Source organism: Ornithorhynchus anatinus, chromosome 1, assembly GCF_004115215.2.
Source record: "Ornithorhynchus anatinus isolate Pmale09 chromosome 1, mOrnAna1.pri.v4, whole genome shotgun sequence".
Taxonomy (NCBI): Eukaryota; Metazoa; Chordata; class Mammalia; order Monotremata; family Ornithorhynchidae; genus Ornithorhynchus; species Ornithorhynchus anatinus.
Genome location: NC_041728.1, coordinates 25,953,235 through 25,971,980, shown reverse-complemented (window position 1 = coordinate 25,971,980; position 18,746 = coordinate 25,953,235). Strand labels below are relative to the sequence as shown.

Below are 18,746 nucleotides of genomic sequence, written 5' to 3'. Positions count from 1 at the left end.
GAAAAAAGTGTTAGTCCAGAGGACATTACGTACTCCCTTTGGTACTGGCAGATGGAGTTTTTTGCTCCAGTAGGGATGCGGTAATATTGTCATTTTGGATGTCTTCCATCCCTGGGAATTTGGAGTGAAGCCTGAGGGATGGGTAACTGCATTTTGGGACTCCATTGGGTATAAAACTAGAATTGAATTTGTAATAGTAGTCCAGCACTCAGCTCCTCAAATAGCAGCCCCTTGTTGATAAGCACACTAGACTCCTTAAATCACAAAACAATAACACCAAAGAAATGGATTAAGCTTTTAGCCTTTAAAAAATTTTGCATTAAAAATTCATATAACTGGGTTTCTGGTTATTGATGTTTATAAAGTTTTTTTTCCTCTCAATTGTTGTATTTTTCCAGAAGATAATCACTCATATCATATTAAGTCCTGTGGAAAGAAATGCAGACATAGCTAGATTTTGACATAGCTAGATTTTGAACAATTATGGTGAAAATAATGGTGAAAATTTCTATTTTCAGGAAATATAAATGTTATTTGCCATATAATTTTGAACAAATATAACTAAGAGTGTACTTTCAAGCAGAACAAGACATTTTTAAAGCATAGGTCTGGGCTTCACTTTGTGAAAGTAAGTTAGAACATCTCAACTAATTTTAGGGGCAGGTGGGGTGTAGTCTTTGGCAAGCATTTTGTTACTTTAGTGTTACTTTGGAGAAGAAGCACGGCGGAGCGAATAGAACACAGGCCTGGGAGTCAGAAGGTCCTGGGTTCTAATACTGGCTCTGCCACTTGTCTGCAGTGTGACCTTGGACAAGTCACTTCTCTTCTCTGGGCTTCAGTTACCTCATCTGTAAAATGGGGATTGAGACTGTGATACGATTTGCTTGTATCCATCCCAGTGTGTAGTACAGTGCCTGGCATATAGTAAGCGCTTAATAAATACCATGATTATTATTATTACTATTTTCCTGCCCTTTAGGTGCCTGAGATACATAGTTCAGAGGTATTGTGGGGGGGTTCTTCTATTTAGAATGAGAGCAATTTGCGTGGAATCCAGTTTTAAGTGTTTGCTAAAGAATGTCTAGGCTTTTAAATTCCCCTGAAATATGATCTCAAGAGGTTTCAGGCAGTTTACTCTATTGAATTTCATGATTCAAGGATTCAGTGAGCATATTTAAATGTAATTTTTAATGTTGAGTAATATGTTAAAAATACCAAAGATAAGTAGCACGACCTTGTAGAAGTGAAATGACGTACTGTGCAGTGACTTTCTTTTTGTAGAGATTTCTGAAGATTTTTTTTTACCCCAGATTTAATAGCTCTGTGCAACAGCTGCATTTGATGTGATGGACCTTAAGGGCTTTGAAGGACTCATTATGTTCTTTTGGGTCAATGATCTGTGAACTAAGGCGGATTTAAGAGTCATTATGGTTTAGCTGAAATACCCTCTTTGACCAGAGCCTTAAGGTCTAATTATATGATACACTGTAGTCATTATTATTTTGTTATACAAATTTTCAGCCTAGTACATTTAAGCATACACATGCATCAATGCTGTGTACTGGTGCCATAGAAAACGGTGAAATTCGTCATTCTTCAGAGTGGGCCTTTCCAGTTCAGTGTGCTGCTTTGTTTTAAGTTTAAACTGGTCTCTGATTCAATCCCTAGCCAATCTGAATTTTCCCAGAGATATATAAGAAAATCAGATGAGCAGAGTAATATCCTCGTTGGCTTCCCAGTCTAAATGTTTATGCTATTGTGTAGATAACTCCTTTTTAAATAATTGAGAGATCGTAATTGTTCTTCAGAAACTATCTACCAGACCAGGGATGGAACTAAAGTGTACTTAAGGGTTATTGATAGAAGAAACAGTTAAAGGAACACGAAGGACACAGTGGAGACAAAATGAAACAGAAAAGGTAACACAAAGCTAGGATACCTTTTTACTGGAATCATTCCCATCTTCCACTTTTTGGAAAAGGACTTTACAGATCTGTTGAGAATATCCCGATTTATTTTTTTTCCCTGATTGCTGACATCTTTCTGATTGATATAAGCAATTTCCCGCGTCTGCCTTAACCAACAGAAACCTCATCACCTTCATTCTTCCAACTGGAATTTTGGAGTCGTGTGAATTCAAGAAAAAAAAAAAGTTGAATAAATCTTATTCTTGTGAATAAAAACTTTCCAAATTTATTTGCACACCGTTTCCTGATCTTAGAGCATGACGCTCTGCCTCCTTTTTGTTAACCGTGCCCATAGTAATGCCCACTGGCAATGCAGAGGTCACAAACCAGGTTAGATAGTTCCTCAGTGATCAGTCAGTGTTCCTAGAGTGGAATTCCCAACTAAGGGAAGTTTTTTGTTTCGGCACTCTGGAGGGGCAAGACCTCTCAGCCTGGAATTGAACTAAATCACTGGCTTTTGAGAAGCAGCGTGGCTCAGTGGAAAGAGACCGGGTTTGGGAGTCGGAGATCGTGGGTTCTGATCCCGGCTCCGCCTCTTGTCTGCTGTGTGACCTTGGGCAAGTCACTTAACTTCTCTGTGCCTCAGTGATCTCATCTGTAAAAATGGGGTTTAAAAAATGTGAGCCCCACGTGGGACAATCTGATGACCCTGTATCTCCCCCAGCGCTTAGAACAGTGCTGTGCACGTAGTAAGCACTTAACAAATACCATAATTATTGTCATTATTAGTGATAGAGCACAGGCCTGGGAGTCAGAAGGACCTGGGTTCTAGTCCCAGCTCAGCTGCGTGTCTGCTCTGCGACCTTGGGTAAGTCACTTCACTACTCTGTGCCTCTAGGATTGTGAACACTTTGTGGGACAGGGACTGTGCCCCACCTAATTACGTTGTATTTGCCCCACTGCTTAGTTCGGTGCCTGACACATCGTAAGTGCTTAACGCTAGTGTCTCCCAGAGTAGGCGCTCAAATACTAATAATGACTGTACAGAGCAAGGTCCGCAGCTCCTTTTTCTCTTTCATCTTTCTGTCTGGATCCCAATTCCTCTCTTCTTGCTGCCATCACTGTAAATGCTTGATGGAGATTCTGGAGCCTGTGGGAGCTCAGATATGAGTAGGATCTGTGGGGGTCTTGGGGTGGAAATCAGGGGCAGCAGTTTTGTTGAAAATAAATCGTTCTCCTCTCCACTTAAGTGCTCTGGACAGGGAAGGTGAGGGCTGGAAAAAGTGAAGGGCTTCCTGGTCCTTCAGTTGTGGTGTGGGAGACGGTCTTGCCGTCTCAACCTGGTCAGATAGAAAGGCAGCTTTCCTCCGCCCCTACCCCTTCTAGACTTCCCCCCTGCCCACCTGTAGAGCAGAGCCGGTGGAAAGCCGGGATGACAGCATCATTCAAAGCAGGAGTTGAGGACGGGAAACTTCCATTCTGCCATCCCTACAAGCAGGAGCAAGAAAGAATCGGAAGGAGGGCAGAGGCTGAGCACCACATGTATTGCTTGGGCAGAGGGGAGAGAGCAGAGCGGGTCTGGGAAGACAGTTGGCAACCACCTTGGGCACTTGGGTGCGTATGAATTGGTTTCGCCACTGTTTCTAAATCTCCCGGGACTTAACATGGCAGGAGAGTTTGCATATGCCAGTGAAGCTTAGAGGTTTGCCATCGAGAGAGAGATTCTCTCGCCAGGGTGTTAGAGTTGATTTTTAGGCCGTGAGCCCGTCGTCGGGCAGGGATTGTCTTTATCCGTTGCCGAATTGTACATTCCAAGTGTTTAGTACAGTGCTCTGCACACAGTAAGTGCTCAATAAATACGATTGGATGAATGAATGAGTGATTCACCTGTGCTGGGCAGCAGCAGCCTGGGAAAGAATCAGAGGCAGATGATCAAATGATCAAAATGTTGATCCACGACAATGGCAGAGTCTTAAGTTTTTACTCTGTGGAAGAAGGCAACGGTAAACCACTTCCTTATTTTTTTTTTTTAACCAGGAAAACTACAGATAAAGTCCGTATAGTTGCTGTGAATTGGAAACTGAAATGAAAATTGAAACTTCTAAGCACTTACCTATCTTTTCATTCTGTGATTGCTTCTTTTTTCTATTTTGTGAGCGTGTTCCCTCCCAGCTGCTTAGGACAGTTGTCACACACAGTTGATGCTCTGTAAATGTTGCTGATGGATTCCAGCAGTGGAGGGAGTGTGGACAGAGACTGTAAGAGCCCAGAAAAGAGCAGGGGTGGGGACAATGAGAGGAACAAGAGTAGGAATACCGTGTTTTCCATGACTCCTGGCCCAACTGGCGTCCAAGAGGGGTGGAAACAGGAATGTTGAGCTAGGCTGCTCTTCCTCTTCTTTCCTTTTCTACTTGGTTTCAACTCCTGCCCCTTCCATCCTCCTGGGAATCCCATCCTGGGACCACTGAGATTCCTGCTCCCAGCCGTGGATGCTAAACCATGGGTAAAAAAGCTGTTCCCATGTGCATCAACAGCTATTTCCTGCTGTTGCGAAGACTGTGACCAGTAAAAACATTGAGGTACTTGTCCATGGCTCCTCTCAGGGTCACACCTGGAGAGTTTCCAGTCCTCTACCAGTCTTGACTCAGGGAGGGAGAGTCAAGCAGAGACATATCCATTCCATTCCTAGCTTGGGCAGTGGCTAGCGAGTGGAAGGCCATCCTCTTCAAGTCAAAACTCACCTGTGTCGGGCAGCAGCGGCGTGGGAGAGAGTCGAGGGTGGAGTCTCGAGTTTGCTGCATGGAAAGAAACAGTGGTAACCCACTTCCTTAATTTTCCAAGAAAATTCTGTGGATCCACTACCAGAATGATTGCAGATGGAGGTGGGGGTTCTGGGAGAGATGTGGCCATGGCGTCGCTAAGGATCCGTGACTACTCGACAGCATAATAATAATTTCGTTATTTATACTATGTGCTGAGAACTGTTCTAAACGTCGGGGTAATCGGGTTGTCCCACGTGGGGCTCACAGTCTTAATCCCCATTTTCAGATGAGGTCACTGAGGCACAGAGAAGTGAAATGGCTCGCCTAAGGATACCCAGCAGATAAGTGGTAGAGCCGGGATTAGAACCCATGTCCTCCGACTCCCAAGCCTTGCTCTTTCCACTGAGCCATGCTGCTTCTCTAAGACGTGTCCACGTCGTCATCGTTACATTGTTGTTCGATCTGTTTTAGGAGTCGTTTAGATTCCAAATTGAAATGTATCATAATATACATCTTTATTTTTAGTGGTGTTTGGTACGCTCTTTTCATGCGCCAGGCACCGTACCGAGCACCAGAGTAGGTCAAGCTAATCCGGTTGGACACATCCCAGGTCCCACACGGGGCCCTCGGTGGGTTTACAGATGAAGGTCAGCAAAATTAAGTGACTTGCCTGACATCACACAGCAGACGAGTGGAGGAGCCGGGATTAGAACCTAGATGCTCTGTCTCCCAGACTTGGGATCCCTCCTGTAAACCATGCCGCTTCTCTAGATTTGGAGTCTTGCGTTGCCACTAAGAACAATGCTGTGGTAACTGCCTCCTTCCCTCCCACCCCCGAGAGTCCCTGCGCCTGGCCTTCCCGTCTCCCCCTCTAGGCTGTAAGCTCGTTACGGGCGGGGAACGTGTCACCAAATTGTCTCTGCGTCGTACTCTTCCTAGTGCTTAGTATGGTGGGCTGAACGTAGTAAGCGCTCAATAAATACCATTGATTTATTGATCGATTGCTCCCACATGCTCTAGGATTCCTCCACCGCCACTGAGACTTTGAGCACATTTTCTGTGTCTCGTCATGGTTGTGTCCGTCTCCAATCCGTTCTCCATATTTAAACATTTAGGGAAGGATGGGGCCAGGTTTAATTTCCACCCTTGAATTCTCTTCCAGCTCTCAGTACAGAGGTAAGCTCTTAGTAATTACTCGACTACTATTAATAATAATGTAATAATCATGTTGGTATTTGTTAAGCACTTACTGTGTGCAGAGCACTGTTCTAAGCGCTGGGGAGGATAGACCATGATCAGGATGTCCCACGTGAGGCTCCCAGTCTTCACCCCCATTTTCCAAATGAGGTCGCTGAGGACCAGAGAAGTGAAGTGACTTGCCCACAGTCACACAGCTGACAAGTAGCAGAGCGGTGCTTCGAACCCATGACTTCTGACTCCCAAGCCCGGGCTCTTTCCACTGAGCCACGCTGCTTTCCACTTCTCTTTAATATAAAAAGTGGAACAGAGTGGCGGATTCTTATTTTCTAAGGTGAATGAATTGCAAGCAGCAACTGTTGTAAATGGAATAAACGTAGTTTATAGAACTCCAGTAATTTGATATTTTTGTTTTTTCCTCAGTCTACCTGAAATGATTAACTTAGATATAAACTCTTGAAGAGTTTGGCGTCTTTAAAAGTTTTCATTTCATTTGGAATGGTATGCTGAATATTGTACTAGGTGGAGATTGATACCAGATGATACTTCATATATTTGGAAATAAATGCAGATAATTAAATGCCGAGATCACCACAGCAGACAGATGGTGGAGCCAGGATTAGAACCCAGGTGCTCTGACTCCCAGACCTGTGCTGCTTCTCTAGATGTAGACTCTTAAATTTTCCTCCAGGTTTTTGATATATTCCAGAATCCATCCGGTTGTTTCAAGAGTATAGGTTCAATGTGTCATGGTCCTAATATTCCCCTTTCATTTTTCAGATGATTGCTAAAGGAAAAAATGCATCGGAGTTGTTTCCTGCTGTCGTGAAGAACGTGGCCAGTAAAAACATTGAGGTACGTGTCCATTTTGATACGTGATTGTTTTATTGGGGTTTGATGTGTTTAGATTCCAGATTGAAATGTATCATAAAATACTTTTCAGTTCTACGTTACCAGACTTCGTAGACTTTGCTAACGTCTCATCTCTGGCAGAACCTTTGAGGCAAAGCGAAACAAAGGGCATATTGAACCTCATTTACAATGATGCCTTTAGATTTGGGCTGGGTGTTTAAGAAAAGGAGAACTCCAGTCAATTAATGGTATTTATTGAGTGCTTAGTATGTGCAGAGCACCATACTAAGCACTCCGGAGAGTACAGTAGATCAGAGTTGGTAGATACATCCCCTGCCCACAAGGAACTTAACATCTAGAGGAGGAGGTACATATAAATAAATTATGGATACATTCGTAAGTGCTGTGGGGCTGAGTTTGGACTGAATATCACGTGCGTAAAGGGTATGGATCTAAGTGCGTGCCAGCACGGAGAGTTCTGGAAATTCTGGAAACCTAACCATGCATTTCATGCATTCTTATAGGGAAATTGGATTTGCTTACCTCATTTTATTTAGTGCTTCGTTCAAGACAATTATTGCGCTCCATTAAGTGATGAGTAGCTATGCTTATCACAGTACAATATTACTAATATTGATATTACTAATGATCACTTTTCCTCTCTATTAAAGTCCTGTAACATACAGTTAGCCTGAAATTTTTGTCATGTTGAAAGAAAAGAGTATCTCCATTTTTTTTTAATAGCTGAGCAAGAACAGAGGTTTTATGATTTTCTCCCTCTCCTCCCTCCACCAAAGTCACACAGCAGCTGAGCTGGATCTAGAAATATTGTCCCATCCTCCCTCCATGTAAACATTTTTTTTTTCCTATGGTATTTAAACGCTCGCCCTGTCAAATACTGTTCTGAGTGCTGGAGTAGGTATAAGTTAATTTTTCATCTAGCCCCCTAATGCGAAGCTCTAGCCTATTCTTTCCACCCTTACACCCAGGCTCACAACCCCCGTAGCTCTATTTTAACACTCCAGGCGACTGGATATAGTAAGATGAACAAAAATATCACCTGAAAATTTTACAGTCAGTGTTAACGTATTTTCCATTTTTTTAGAAGTCGACTTACTGTAATAAAAAGAACGTATAAGCACACGGGATATTGAGTCAATAAAATAACCATGAACAAGGTTTTTATTAGTATGACAGTTGAATTTTGGATGCAAATGGATGATTCGGAACAGTTAGAGTTGTTGTGCCAGTGTAATATACAGCTATGATTTCAAAGACAAGACCAGTGTGAATTAAACACCCTGGTTATGAATCTGGTTTTAGCACTCGGGCTATTAAATCAGGAATTGTTACTACAGTTAACAGGCATTTTCCCATTCTAGGGGAAATTTATTTTCTCAAGACAAAATAACCAGAAAGAGATTTTATAAAATTGTTCATAGGAAGAAAAATGAATGATTTCCCCTCTCTATATAGCCAGTCAATCAGAATAATTTATGCTAGAGAATGTTTGTACAGTCATATTTTAGACAGACTGCGGAGTGAAATCTAATATTCTTCAGTAAATAAGCAACATAATACTCATTGCATGAATGAGCGAACTTGGCCATCAAAATGAACAACTCCTGAATGTAGTGCATCAATTTGGTGTTGAATAACACCTACACATTTTAAGCAACTACCTGAGAGGCAGTGTTGCCTAGTAGGAAAATCACAAGGTGGGAATCAGGGGACTTGAGTTCTAATTCTGCCTCCACCCTTTCCCCCCTGGGTGACCATGGGCAAGTTATTTAATTCTACTGTGCCTCAGCTTCCTCATCAGTAAAATGGGGATAAAATATCTTCCCCCACTCTTGGACCAGGATCCTTGATTGTATTGGCCCCTGCATTTAGCACTGTGCTTGGAACGTAGTAACTGCTTAATAAATATCATGATGCGCGTTAATCTTATTCTACTTACCATTGTTATCAATTAGAAGGGGGCTAAATTAACTACTTTCAAATCCATGCTTGGGGGCCTTTGTCATTTACAGATACATTTTCGGGAGTTGTATGGCAGTGAAGTAGCTTGGCACTGAGAAGAATTTAGGGTTTATTTTACCGAGAACAAGCCCATCGGTGTATTTTTTTTTCTAAGAGACCTTTGCTTTTTAAGGTATTTTGCAAAGAATAGGCGAGGTCTCTCCATAGCAGTTTTATTTAAAACACATTTTTTCAAAGAGCTGAGGATTCTATTGTTCCCGTCTAAATTTTCAAAAATTAGTATCCCAGGAGGAACCCCTAGTCCATACTGGGAAATCCAGAGACAAAATAGAAGAGTCAGTAGCCAAAGTGGTGTGGCTCTCAGAATGAGTAGATCAGTGCCAGGGAATATTTAAAAGCAAACAGTGACATCACTGAAGTCCTTTTTGGTTCAGTTGTCCTCTGGCCATGTCACTCTCCACCATCACTTCCATCGAGGGTAGTTGAGGGAGGAAAAGGAAAGAGATAACCCTAAAATCCTTTATCAAAATTTCTGGAAGATATTTTTTGGTGGGGAGATTGGTTAGCCAAGTCAAATTTTGGTGGATATTTTTATGCCTTAACCCCCGTCTCTACCGTGTTTAATTGAAGGGTGAAGATTTGAAAGTCATTTGATTTTGGACTTTAAAAAAACTTTGGTGTGGCACGATACTAATCACCATCTCTTGCCTGGAAACTCCTATGGTAAAATATCAATTTTGGGGTTGATAAAATGGAAGGAATCTGAGGCGTACTTGCTCTCAGTTGTTTGAATGGCAAAAAATTGTTTGGCTCAATTATTCAGTGGTATTTATTGAGCACCTGTTGTGGGCGGAGCATTATATTAAAGCCCTTGGGAGAGTATAATAGAGAGTCACGTTCCCTGCCCTCAATCTTACAATCTAGAGGGAGAGCAGACATTAAATTACATATAGGTAAAATAGATTACAGTGTATAAGGATATATATGTAAATACTCTGGGTTGAGCTAAATATCAAAGTGCTTAGGGGTACAGACTTTGAGTGATGATTGTGATATTTCATTCATTCAGTCGTATTTATTGAGTGCTTACTGTGTGCATAACACTGTACTAAACGCATGGAAAGTACAATTCGGCAACAAATAGAAACAGTTCCTAACAAACAGTGGGCTCATAGTCTAGAAGTCTAGTCTATCTAAGCTCTCTGTTTAAGAGCTTACTAAATGCTGGGGTGGATAGAAGCTACTCAGGTTGATTTAAAGTCCAAAATCAAATGACTTTCAAATCTTCACCCTTCAATTAAACACGGTAGAGACAGAGTTAAGGCATAAATATATCCACCAAAATTTGACTTGGCTTACCAATCTCCCCACCAAAAAATATCTTCCAGAAATTTTGATAAAGGATTTTAGGGTTATCTCTTTCCTTTTCCTCCCTCAACTACCCTCGTTGGAAGTGATGGTGGAGAGTGACATGGCCAGAGGACAACTGGAGCAAACAGTCTTAATCCCCATTTTACAGATGAGGGAACTCAGATAGAGAGAAGTGAAATGACTTGCCCAAGGTCACATAGCAGGCAAGTGGTGGAGCCGGGATTAGAGCCCAGGTGTTCCTGTCTCCCAAGCCTCTGACGTATCCACTAGGCCACACTGCTTGTGTGATGCAGAAGGGAGGGAACATAGGATGGAGAGGTGAGAGGTTAGATATAGGTGATACTGAGGGGATGGAGAGTAGGATGAAGAGATGAGACGTTAGGGAAGGATTCCCTGAAGAGATGGGATTTTGGTAGAGTTTTTTGAAGATAGGGAAAGGGGTGGTCTGCTAGATAAGAGGAAGGATGGAGTTCCAGGCAAGAAGAAGGATGTGAGCAAGTGGTCGACGTTGAGAGAGGAGAAATTGAGGCACAGTGAGTAGTTTGGCGTTAGAAGAGTAAAGTGTGTAGGTCAGGTTGCAGTGGGAGAGGAGTGAGGATATGACGGAAGTAGAGAGCTGAATGAGTGCCTTAAGGGTGTCTACCAACTCTGTTATATTTTACTCTCCCAAATGCTTAGTACAGTGCCCTGTGTACGGTAAAAGTTCGATAAGTAACATTGATTAAAGTCGATGGTGAGAGTTTCTTATGCGGCACCAAATGGACAACTATTGGTGATTTATAAGGAGTGGGGAGATGAATGCAGAACACTTCTTCCTGTCTCCCCCCCCCAAAAAAAAACCAAAACAAAAAAAAACACACCACAATGATTCAGGCAGCTCATTGAGGCCTGAAGATAGAAGAGGCTGGAGGGAGGGAAGATAGCAAGGAGGCTGTTGCAGTAGTTGAGGAACGATTTGATAAGTGCTTGGACTATCGTGATCCCACTTTAAGCCTTTCCCCCCCTCCACTCCCTCACAGGTGACTTTCATAGTCAGTGGCGTCGTCTTTGAGTATGAAGGACAAATGTATAGTTATAATGTGTGTGTGTGTGTATGTGTATGTACATCCGTGAACATGTAATATTTCAATATTAAAATCCTGAGGACAGATATTCAAAGTACAAGAAGTTCTTCCGTGAATTCGAATGGAGTTAGAAATGACTACGTACGAATCTAGCGGGTACCGATTTTAGCCTCTTAATCTTCTGGGAGAAAATAATGAGAAATTTTCAGAAGTGTGAGACCCAGCTTTCATTTTAGCCAAGGAAAATGAAACTGCTCTGTGACAGTACTGACTTGGCATTGATTAATATCCTGTCCTTTGCTTCTCTTGAAAACAGCCTCTCCTGGGGTTTCAATCTTCTGTGTTCCTTTCCCTTTTCCGCTATCACATTCATAATTGTAATTCTGGAGTGCATTATTTATTTGGGAATATGCAACCTATTTAAAAAGGAAATCGCGAGATAAATTAATTTGGGTGACTGACCTCTGATTCATCAATATAGTCATCCAGGTTGATGGGAAAATTTAAAAATCCCAGCAGCTTTAAAATTCTTGGAAACCAATATTCTAATTAAATTGCCGTTTCTTATTTTTATTAGGTGTGTAACTTTGACAGATATGATTCTTTCGTATTTGTGCAGTCAGGCTTTGTAGCCGTCCTCTGAGGGAAAAAGAAACGAGGCAGTCCGATTTGGTATCCGAAAGACGTCACCCCCACTGCGATTAGCCGAGAAGCCGTTCAGAAGCGAAGTTGGCTGCTCAGCCAGCCACCCGTCAGTCAGTCGTGTTTACTGAGCGCTTACTTTGTGCAGAGCACTGACTGAGCGCTTGGGAGAGTACGATATAACAGTATAACAGACACATTCCCTGCCCGCAGCGAGAAGGAGGGAGTCCTCTATCTCCATCCAGTTCTGGAGGCCTCCTCCTCCGGCAGCGTCTCTCCTCGGAGCTGCTGCTGTTTCCCCTAGATCTAACCCTGGAAATGGTGGCAACTGCTGGCACTCATCCAGTCGTATTTATTGAGCGCTTATTATGTGCAGACCACTGTACTAAGCACTTGGAATGTACCGTTGGGCAACAGATAGAGGCAATCCCTGCCCAATGAGGGGCTCGCAGTCTAAACAACAAACAACAAAACAAAACAACCTCTGCTGTTGGGAGTGGCTGTCAGCAGCAGAGGCATGAACAGTCTCCCTGTATCTCCACTGAGCAGCGATGCTTGTGCAAGTTGCCCTTTTTTATGGTATCTGTTCAGCGTTACATGCAAAGCAGCGTGGCTCAGTGGACAGAGTCCGGGCTTGGGAGTCAGAGGTCATGGATTCGAATCCAAGCTCCGCCACTTGTCTGCTGTGGGACCTTCGGCAAACCACTTAACTTCTCTCGGCCTCATCTGTAAAAACGGGGATGAAGACTGTGAGCCCCACGTGGGACAACCTGATTACCTCGTATCCACCTGAGCGCTTAGAACGGCGCTTGGCGCGTAGTAGGCGCTTAACAATTACCAACATTATTACTAAGCACTGTTCTAAGCGCTAGGATAGATACAAGTTTATCAGGTGAGTCACAGTTCCAGTCCCATGGGGGTTCCCAGTCCAAGTAGGGCCGTGTGCCCTCTTTGCTTTGTGTTCTAGGCAGTGCTCCCCAAATTAGCAGTTGAGGGCCAAGCAAGGAGTCCCCAGAGAGAACAGCAGTTCCTAGGCAGAGGAAGATATCTGAGGAATACTGACGGCAGATTGGCCATCCTTTAGATGGTGATGGCTTGCTGGTCCCGTGTCTCATTTTAGGCTGCAGGGCCATGTGAATGCCCCGGAGTGCTCCCCAAAAAATGAGTGCTTGGGAACCAATGGGTCAAGGAGCTCAACTCTAAGCTTTGCCCCACATTAGCTCTGCGGCATACCAAGACACGGGCACCCCCAGGCCCACAACATTTATTCATTCATTCATTCAATAGTATTTATTGAGCGCTTACTATGTGCAGAGCACTGTACTAAGCGCTTGGAATGTACAAATCGGCAACAGATAGAGACAGTCCCTGCACTTTGACGGGCTCACAGTCTGATCGGGGGAGATGGGCAGACAAGAATAATGGTGATAAATAGAGTCAAGGGGAAGGACGTCTCATAAAAACAATGGCAAATAAATAGAATCAGGGTGATGTACATCTCATTAAACAAAAACTAGGGTGATGAAGATATATACAGTTGAGCGGACGAGTACGGTGCTGAGGGGATGGGATGGGAGAGGGGGAGGAGGAGAGGGAAAGGGGGGAGAAGAGGGTTCAGCTGCGGAGAGGTGAAGGGGGGGTAGAGGGAGCAGAGGGAAAAAGGGGGGAGCTCAGTGTGGGAAGGCCTCTTGGAGGAGGTGAGCTTTAATGGAGGAGGTGAGCTTTAACATTTATGTATATATAACCCTCTGTAATCTTAATGCCTGTCTCCCCTTCTAAGTCTGTAAGCTCCTTATGTGCACAGATCATCTGTAACTACTGTATTCTCCCAAATGCTTAGTATGTGTTCTACACACAGTAAGTGCTCAATAAATAACATGAATCGATTAGGGCTGCCTTTGTGGCTTTTTGAAGGACTCTGAATTGATGTGCCCCCTGTCGACTTCTAATGCCAGAGTTGTAACCAAAATGAGGTGTTACTCTCCAAGAACCGGCGGGCTGCCGATCGGAATTAAAATCGAAGCCCAAACTGCTAAAGTTCGTCTTGGCAATATGAAGACCAGTAAGGCCTCAAAGCAGATCGCTCTATCTTTAAAGGTAGTCCAGGTTTTGGTCTTCCACCATTAAACGAAGGGGTTAGTGAAAATTATTTTCTGATCAGATTTGGGTACTCCGCTTAGCGAGCTCTAAAGCCAGATAGGATGATCTCTTCTCAGTCGTCAGGCTTGGTGGGGTTGTTGTCGGATGGCATTTTCAGGTCTTTCTGTCTTTAACGTCTCTTATTTCTTCTTCAGAAATAACCTGTAATTATTTTATATCTCCGTGAAATATCCTTAATCCTCCAACACTGGAGAAAACTGACGTGTAGACTTTTTATCTGTCCTCAGAGAATCGAAAGGTATTTTATTGTTCACCGGGTGTATCCTGTAAATTTCATTTTTAAAAGTGCAGGCTGCCCTAGGCTCAGTTGGGATGTGCATCCATATGTCATTAGATGTCAGAAGATACCAAAAGTGACCCAGTAAGCAATCAGTGGTTACAGCACAAAAAATAATCAAAGGTTTAGTCAATAACTCATGAAGTTTGATGTGCTGGTATTGATAAACTAATTAAACAGATCTGCCTGTGTTCCTCCAGCCTAATGTGGTCCTGCTATGATTAGTTTTACAGCAAGGAGTGTTGTAACATTGAATGAAGGTAACAGATCAGAGAGCGGTGTAGTCACGAAGCCCTAAGTACTCCTATTTCTGGTCACAGAGTGGTTGCAGGGAAAGAAGGCTGTCTTTGCACACCTGCAGCCATTCGGTGCATAGGCCTCTTGTGGTCAATATTGATTGGTTCTTATAGTAGAATAAGAACAAATTTAGTGTTTTGCAACCTTCTGTGATTTAATATTGTTATGCTTTTTGCCATAACTGTCCCCCAAATCCTTGATAGTGAGTAATTATCGTGCCGCTTGCTAGCACAGCTGTAGGTCGGGGCTTTCTGTGGCGCCATTACAAACCCTCTCTATTAAGAAGTTGCCAACTCTTCCCTAAAAGTTGCTTCGGTAGTTCTGTGTGGGAATGGATTGTGGGAGGGCCATTTTAAAGAGTGGAGTACGATGAGCGCCTAACTAAAAGAAATGTTCAGAGGCGTTCAGAAATCCAGATGCGTCGGGCAGCTCACTCACCGGTTCTGTACCGGGCCAGTGAGGTGGGTTTTCTGTTGTTTTTTTCATGGTATTTAAGAACTTCCTAGGCGACGGAGACGGTACTAAACGCTGGGGTAGATCCAAGCCGATCAGGATGGACCCGGTCCGCGTCTCACGTGACGCTTACGGTCTTCAACCCCATTTTACAGACGAGGTGCCCGAGGCCCAGAGATTTGAAGTGATTTGCCCAAAGTCACACAGCAGACAGGTGGCGGAGCTGGGATTAGAACCCGGGTCCGTCCGAATCCCAGACCCGGGCTCTGTCCGCCAGGCCAGCTCGTGCTAAAGCCGTCTCCAAGGGGTGTGAAGGATTCTCCCTTTCAGGCACGAGAGGTGCTGATGATGTTCCTGTCGGAAAGCTGGAGGGAGAGCCGCCTTCCGTTTCCTCGGCTCTTTTGCCCGGTTGCATCGGTGAATGGCCCCATAATGCAGCCACAGCTGCAAGAGAATAAAACCCTCGCCAGAGATCAATCCATCAGTGGTATTTACTGAACGCTTACCCCGTGCTGAGAACCGTACTGAGCACTTGGGAGGGTACAGTACAGCAGAGTGTCTACCAACTCTGTTGTACTCAGTCAGTCAGTTGTATCTGTTGAGTATTTACTGTGTTCAGAGCACTGTACTAAGCACTTGGGAGAGTACAATATAACAGTCACATTCCCTGCCCACAATGAGTTTACCGTCTACTCTCCCAAGCGTTTAGTACAGTGTTCTGCACAAGGTAAGTGCTCAATAAATGCAGGCGATTGATTTGGTAGACAGGTTCCCTGCCCACTAGGAGCTCAGAATTGAGAGCAGGGGAGGCAGACGGTAATATGCTGAGAAAAGCAGCATGGCTCAGTGGAAAGAGCACGGGCTTGGGAGTCAGAGGTCATGGGTTCTAATCCTGGCTCTGCCACTTGTCAGCTGTGTGACTGGGGGCAAGTCACTTCACTTCTCTGGGCCTCAGTTCCCTCATCTGTAAAATGGGGATTAAGACTGTGAGCCTCATGTGGGGCAACCTGATGACCCTGGATCTCCCCCAGCGCTTAGAACAGTGCTCTGCACATAGTAAGCGCTTAACAAATACCAACATTATTAACATTATTAATATGAATAAGTAAATTATGGATATGTGCAGAAGTGCTGTGGGGCTGAGGGTGGAGTGAAGATCAAGTATTTAAAGGGTATGGATCTAAGTGTGTTGGCGATGCAGATGGGAGACGGAGTAGGGGAAAAGAGGGCTTAATCGAAGAGGGCACTAGCAGCCACTGGAGCACGGAGGATTCCAGAAATAAAGTGGTATAGACACGTCCACGCTAAGTCAATTTCCATGCCTTCCTTTGGAGGAGCAATTGAAGGTGGCGAGATAAGTGGCAAAAATGGATATGGGGAAAGCAGAAGAAAACGTAGTGTAGATTTAGGGGAATTGACTGATTGCCTGGGATTGTCGTTGTAAAACTTCAGTGCTGCATTTCATTTTAATGATTCATGGAAATAATGTCAAGAATGAATAGATTTTAAATAAGATCAGTTGATTAATGTAAAATTATTTTTTCAGTTTTGTAGCATCGGATTGAGGGGGTTGTCTTAAATATAGGTCATTTTGCTTTGAGACCAATTCAATGTATTTGTTACATTGATGTGTGTGTTATTTGTACCGGAGAGTTTAGTCATTTCTTGAGCCCAGGTGACCTCTTGAGATTATCATGCAGCTGAAAAATGTTGTGATTCTATAATTCCCTTATTATTATTACTTTTTTTTTTTTTTACCATTTTGCACTTGAAAAATTCATAACCCTTAGTTTACTCAAACCGTTTTTTGTGTGTGTTGTGTTGATTTCTAGATCAAGAAATTAGTGTATGTTTATCTGGTCCGCTATGCTGAAGAACAGCAAGATCTGGCTTTGTTGTCCATCAGTACTTTTCAGCGTGCCTTGAAAGTAAGTATACGTCTCAAAAGAGCAAAGCGCCCGCAGGCTTGGGAGCAGTTGTCATTTAGAATAATGGGCTGATCCGGTCTTAAAGCAGTGTGACAAGGTGTGCCAGTGTCCTGTCGGTCTTTTCTGCACTTAGAAGGGTGTTTGACATATAGTAAGTGCTTAACAAATAGCATCATTATTATTCAGGCACACTTGCACTCGTGGCTAGGGTTTTACAGTCAGAATGGCCACGTTTACACACAAATGCGGATCGGTCGTATAGATTACGAAGTTACTGAATGGAACCGTAATGATCCGAAAGAGGTTCTGAACCTCTCAGAGAGCCTAGTTTCTGCCAGTAATGTGATGTCCTCTGCTCGAGGGCATCCACGGTAAAGTGCAACTGTGGACTGGTGGGGATTCTGGAGAGATCCGGTTCTGAGGGTTTGGACTCGCTGCGGAGAGTCCATGAGGGCTCCCGGTCAAATTCAGGAGTCCTCAAAGGGGGCTTAGCATCAACGTTGAGTAAACGTATAAACCCCAAATGGATGTCCGAGCCCCTTCTAGTCATTCGATCGATGCCATTGATAACCCCGGGCTAAATTGACCTTTTGTGGCTTATTGTTTCCACTTTGCCCCATTTCAGGATCCGAACCAGCTAATTCGTGCAAGCGCTCTGAGGGTTCTCTCCAGCATCAGAGTGCCAATTATCGTACCGATCATGATGCTTGCCATCAAAGAAGCTTCGGCCGACTTATCACCGTATGTTAGAAAGAATGCTGCCCATGCAATCCAAAAATTATTCAGGTAAGTAGCTGGCCTATGTGGGATGTGTCAGCAAAGTTGGGTGAGGGAAGGGGGAGAGGGGGTGTGTTTATGAGAGAAACAAAGAAAGAGAAATTGACTTTTCTCCTCTTTGAATCTCTCTAGGGACCACAAGTTTCTTTGGCCTCAGATTCAAAGATCATTTGAGGCTTTCAATGGTAGAGACCCTCTGGAGAATATAGTACATGAGGTGGCCGAACTACAGAGGGAATTTATATCTTTGTAAATTAGTATTCTTGCCACACTGATATGCTTAAAATTTCAGTCAATATTGAGTGGCTGCGAAGTGCAAAACATTTAGTCAGGTGCCTGGAAGAGTATACCAGAAGCAAGGAGAAAATTACATTTTAATTGGGGGTTGTATTCCAGGCAAGAAATTTGAGATATTCTGTTTGACTGATGAAAAGTTTCCCATTGCTCTGATGCCTCCAGCCCTCCTTTTCTTTTTCATCCACTGCTGTTTCGTTACCCCTGAAGTGATCACCCTTCAATCAGTCAAATCGTATTTAATTAACACTTACTGTGTGCTGAGCACTGTACTAGGTTCTTGGGAGAGTACAACATGTCAGTATAACAGAGTTGGTAGGCAACTCTGCCTGCCCTTGAGGTGATTATTTTTTAAGAGGAGGGTAGTTCACTATTACTCTGGGATTGTTGGAATGTATTACCGTAAGGATTTAAAAGATTGGACTGGATTATCTCTTAGAATACCAGGGAAGGAAAGAAATATCGGGGAGGTTATTGTTGAAAATAAGTTCTTTTTACGATAGCATGAATGATTTAAAGGAAAGGTATTAGATACATTCAATATCACAAATATCTAAAGGGGTTTTTTCTTTGCCTGTGTACAAAATAAGTGGGCCATCACCACGTGCCGTCAATAATAACCTCTCTCGTTATATCCTTTGCTTCTTTCTCCTCTCCTCTTGGTCTTTTTTCTTCTATTCTTCTCTTTATTTTCCCTATATCCTCTTTTTCCGCTTCCCTTCCCCTGCTCCCCCTTCCCCAGCTTTTCCTTCAGACACCATATACCCGGCCTGCCCTCCATA

The 18,746-nt window shown here is 43.5% G+C and overlaps 1 protein-coding gene and 1 non-coding gene across 3 annotated transcripts in view; both read left to right on the top strand.

Moving 5' to 3' along the window:
* Positions 1-18,746, top strand: part of AP3B1 (adaptor related protein complex 3 subunit beta 1) — a 249,431-nt gene that overhangs the window by 36,755 nt on the left and 193,930 nt on the right. For both annotated transcript variants that reach the window (XM_029079817.1, XM_029079872.2), the window contains exons 3-5: positions 6,647-6,721; positions 16,798-16,893; positions 17,519-17,679. In XM_029079817.1, coding sequence (XP_028935650.1) covers positions 6,647-6,721; positions 16,798-16,893; positions 17,519-17,679 — 332 coding nt within the window. The remainder of the gene's footprint in view (positions 1-6,646; positions 6,722-16,797; positions 16,894-17,518; positions 17,680-18,746) is intronic.
* On the top strand, positions 4,501-4,638 carry LOC114816579. The gene has a single exon (XR_003764374.1). It is a non-coding gene; the product is annotated as a small nucleolar RNA SNORA7 (small nucleolar RNA).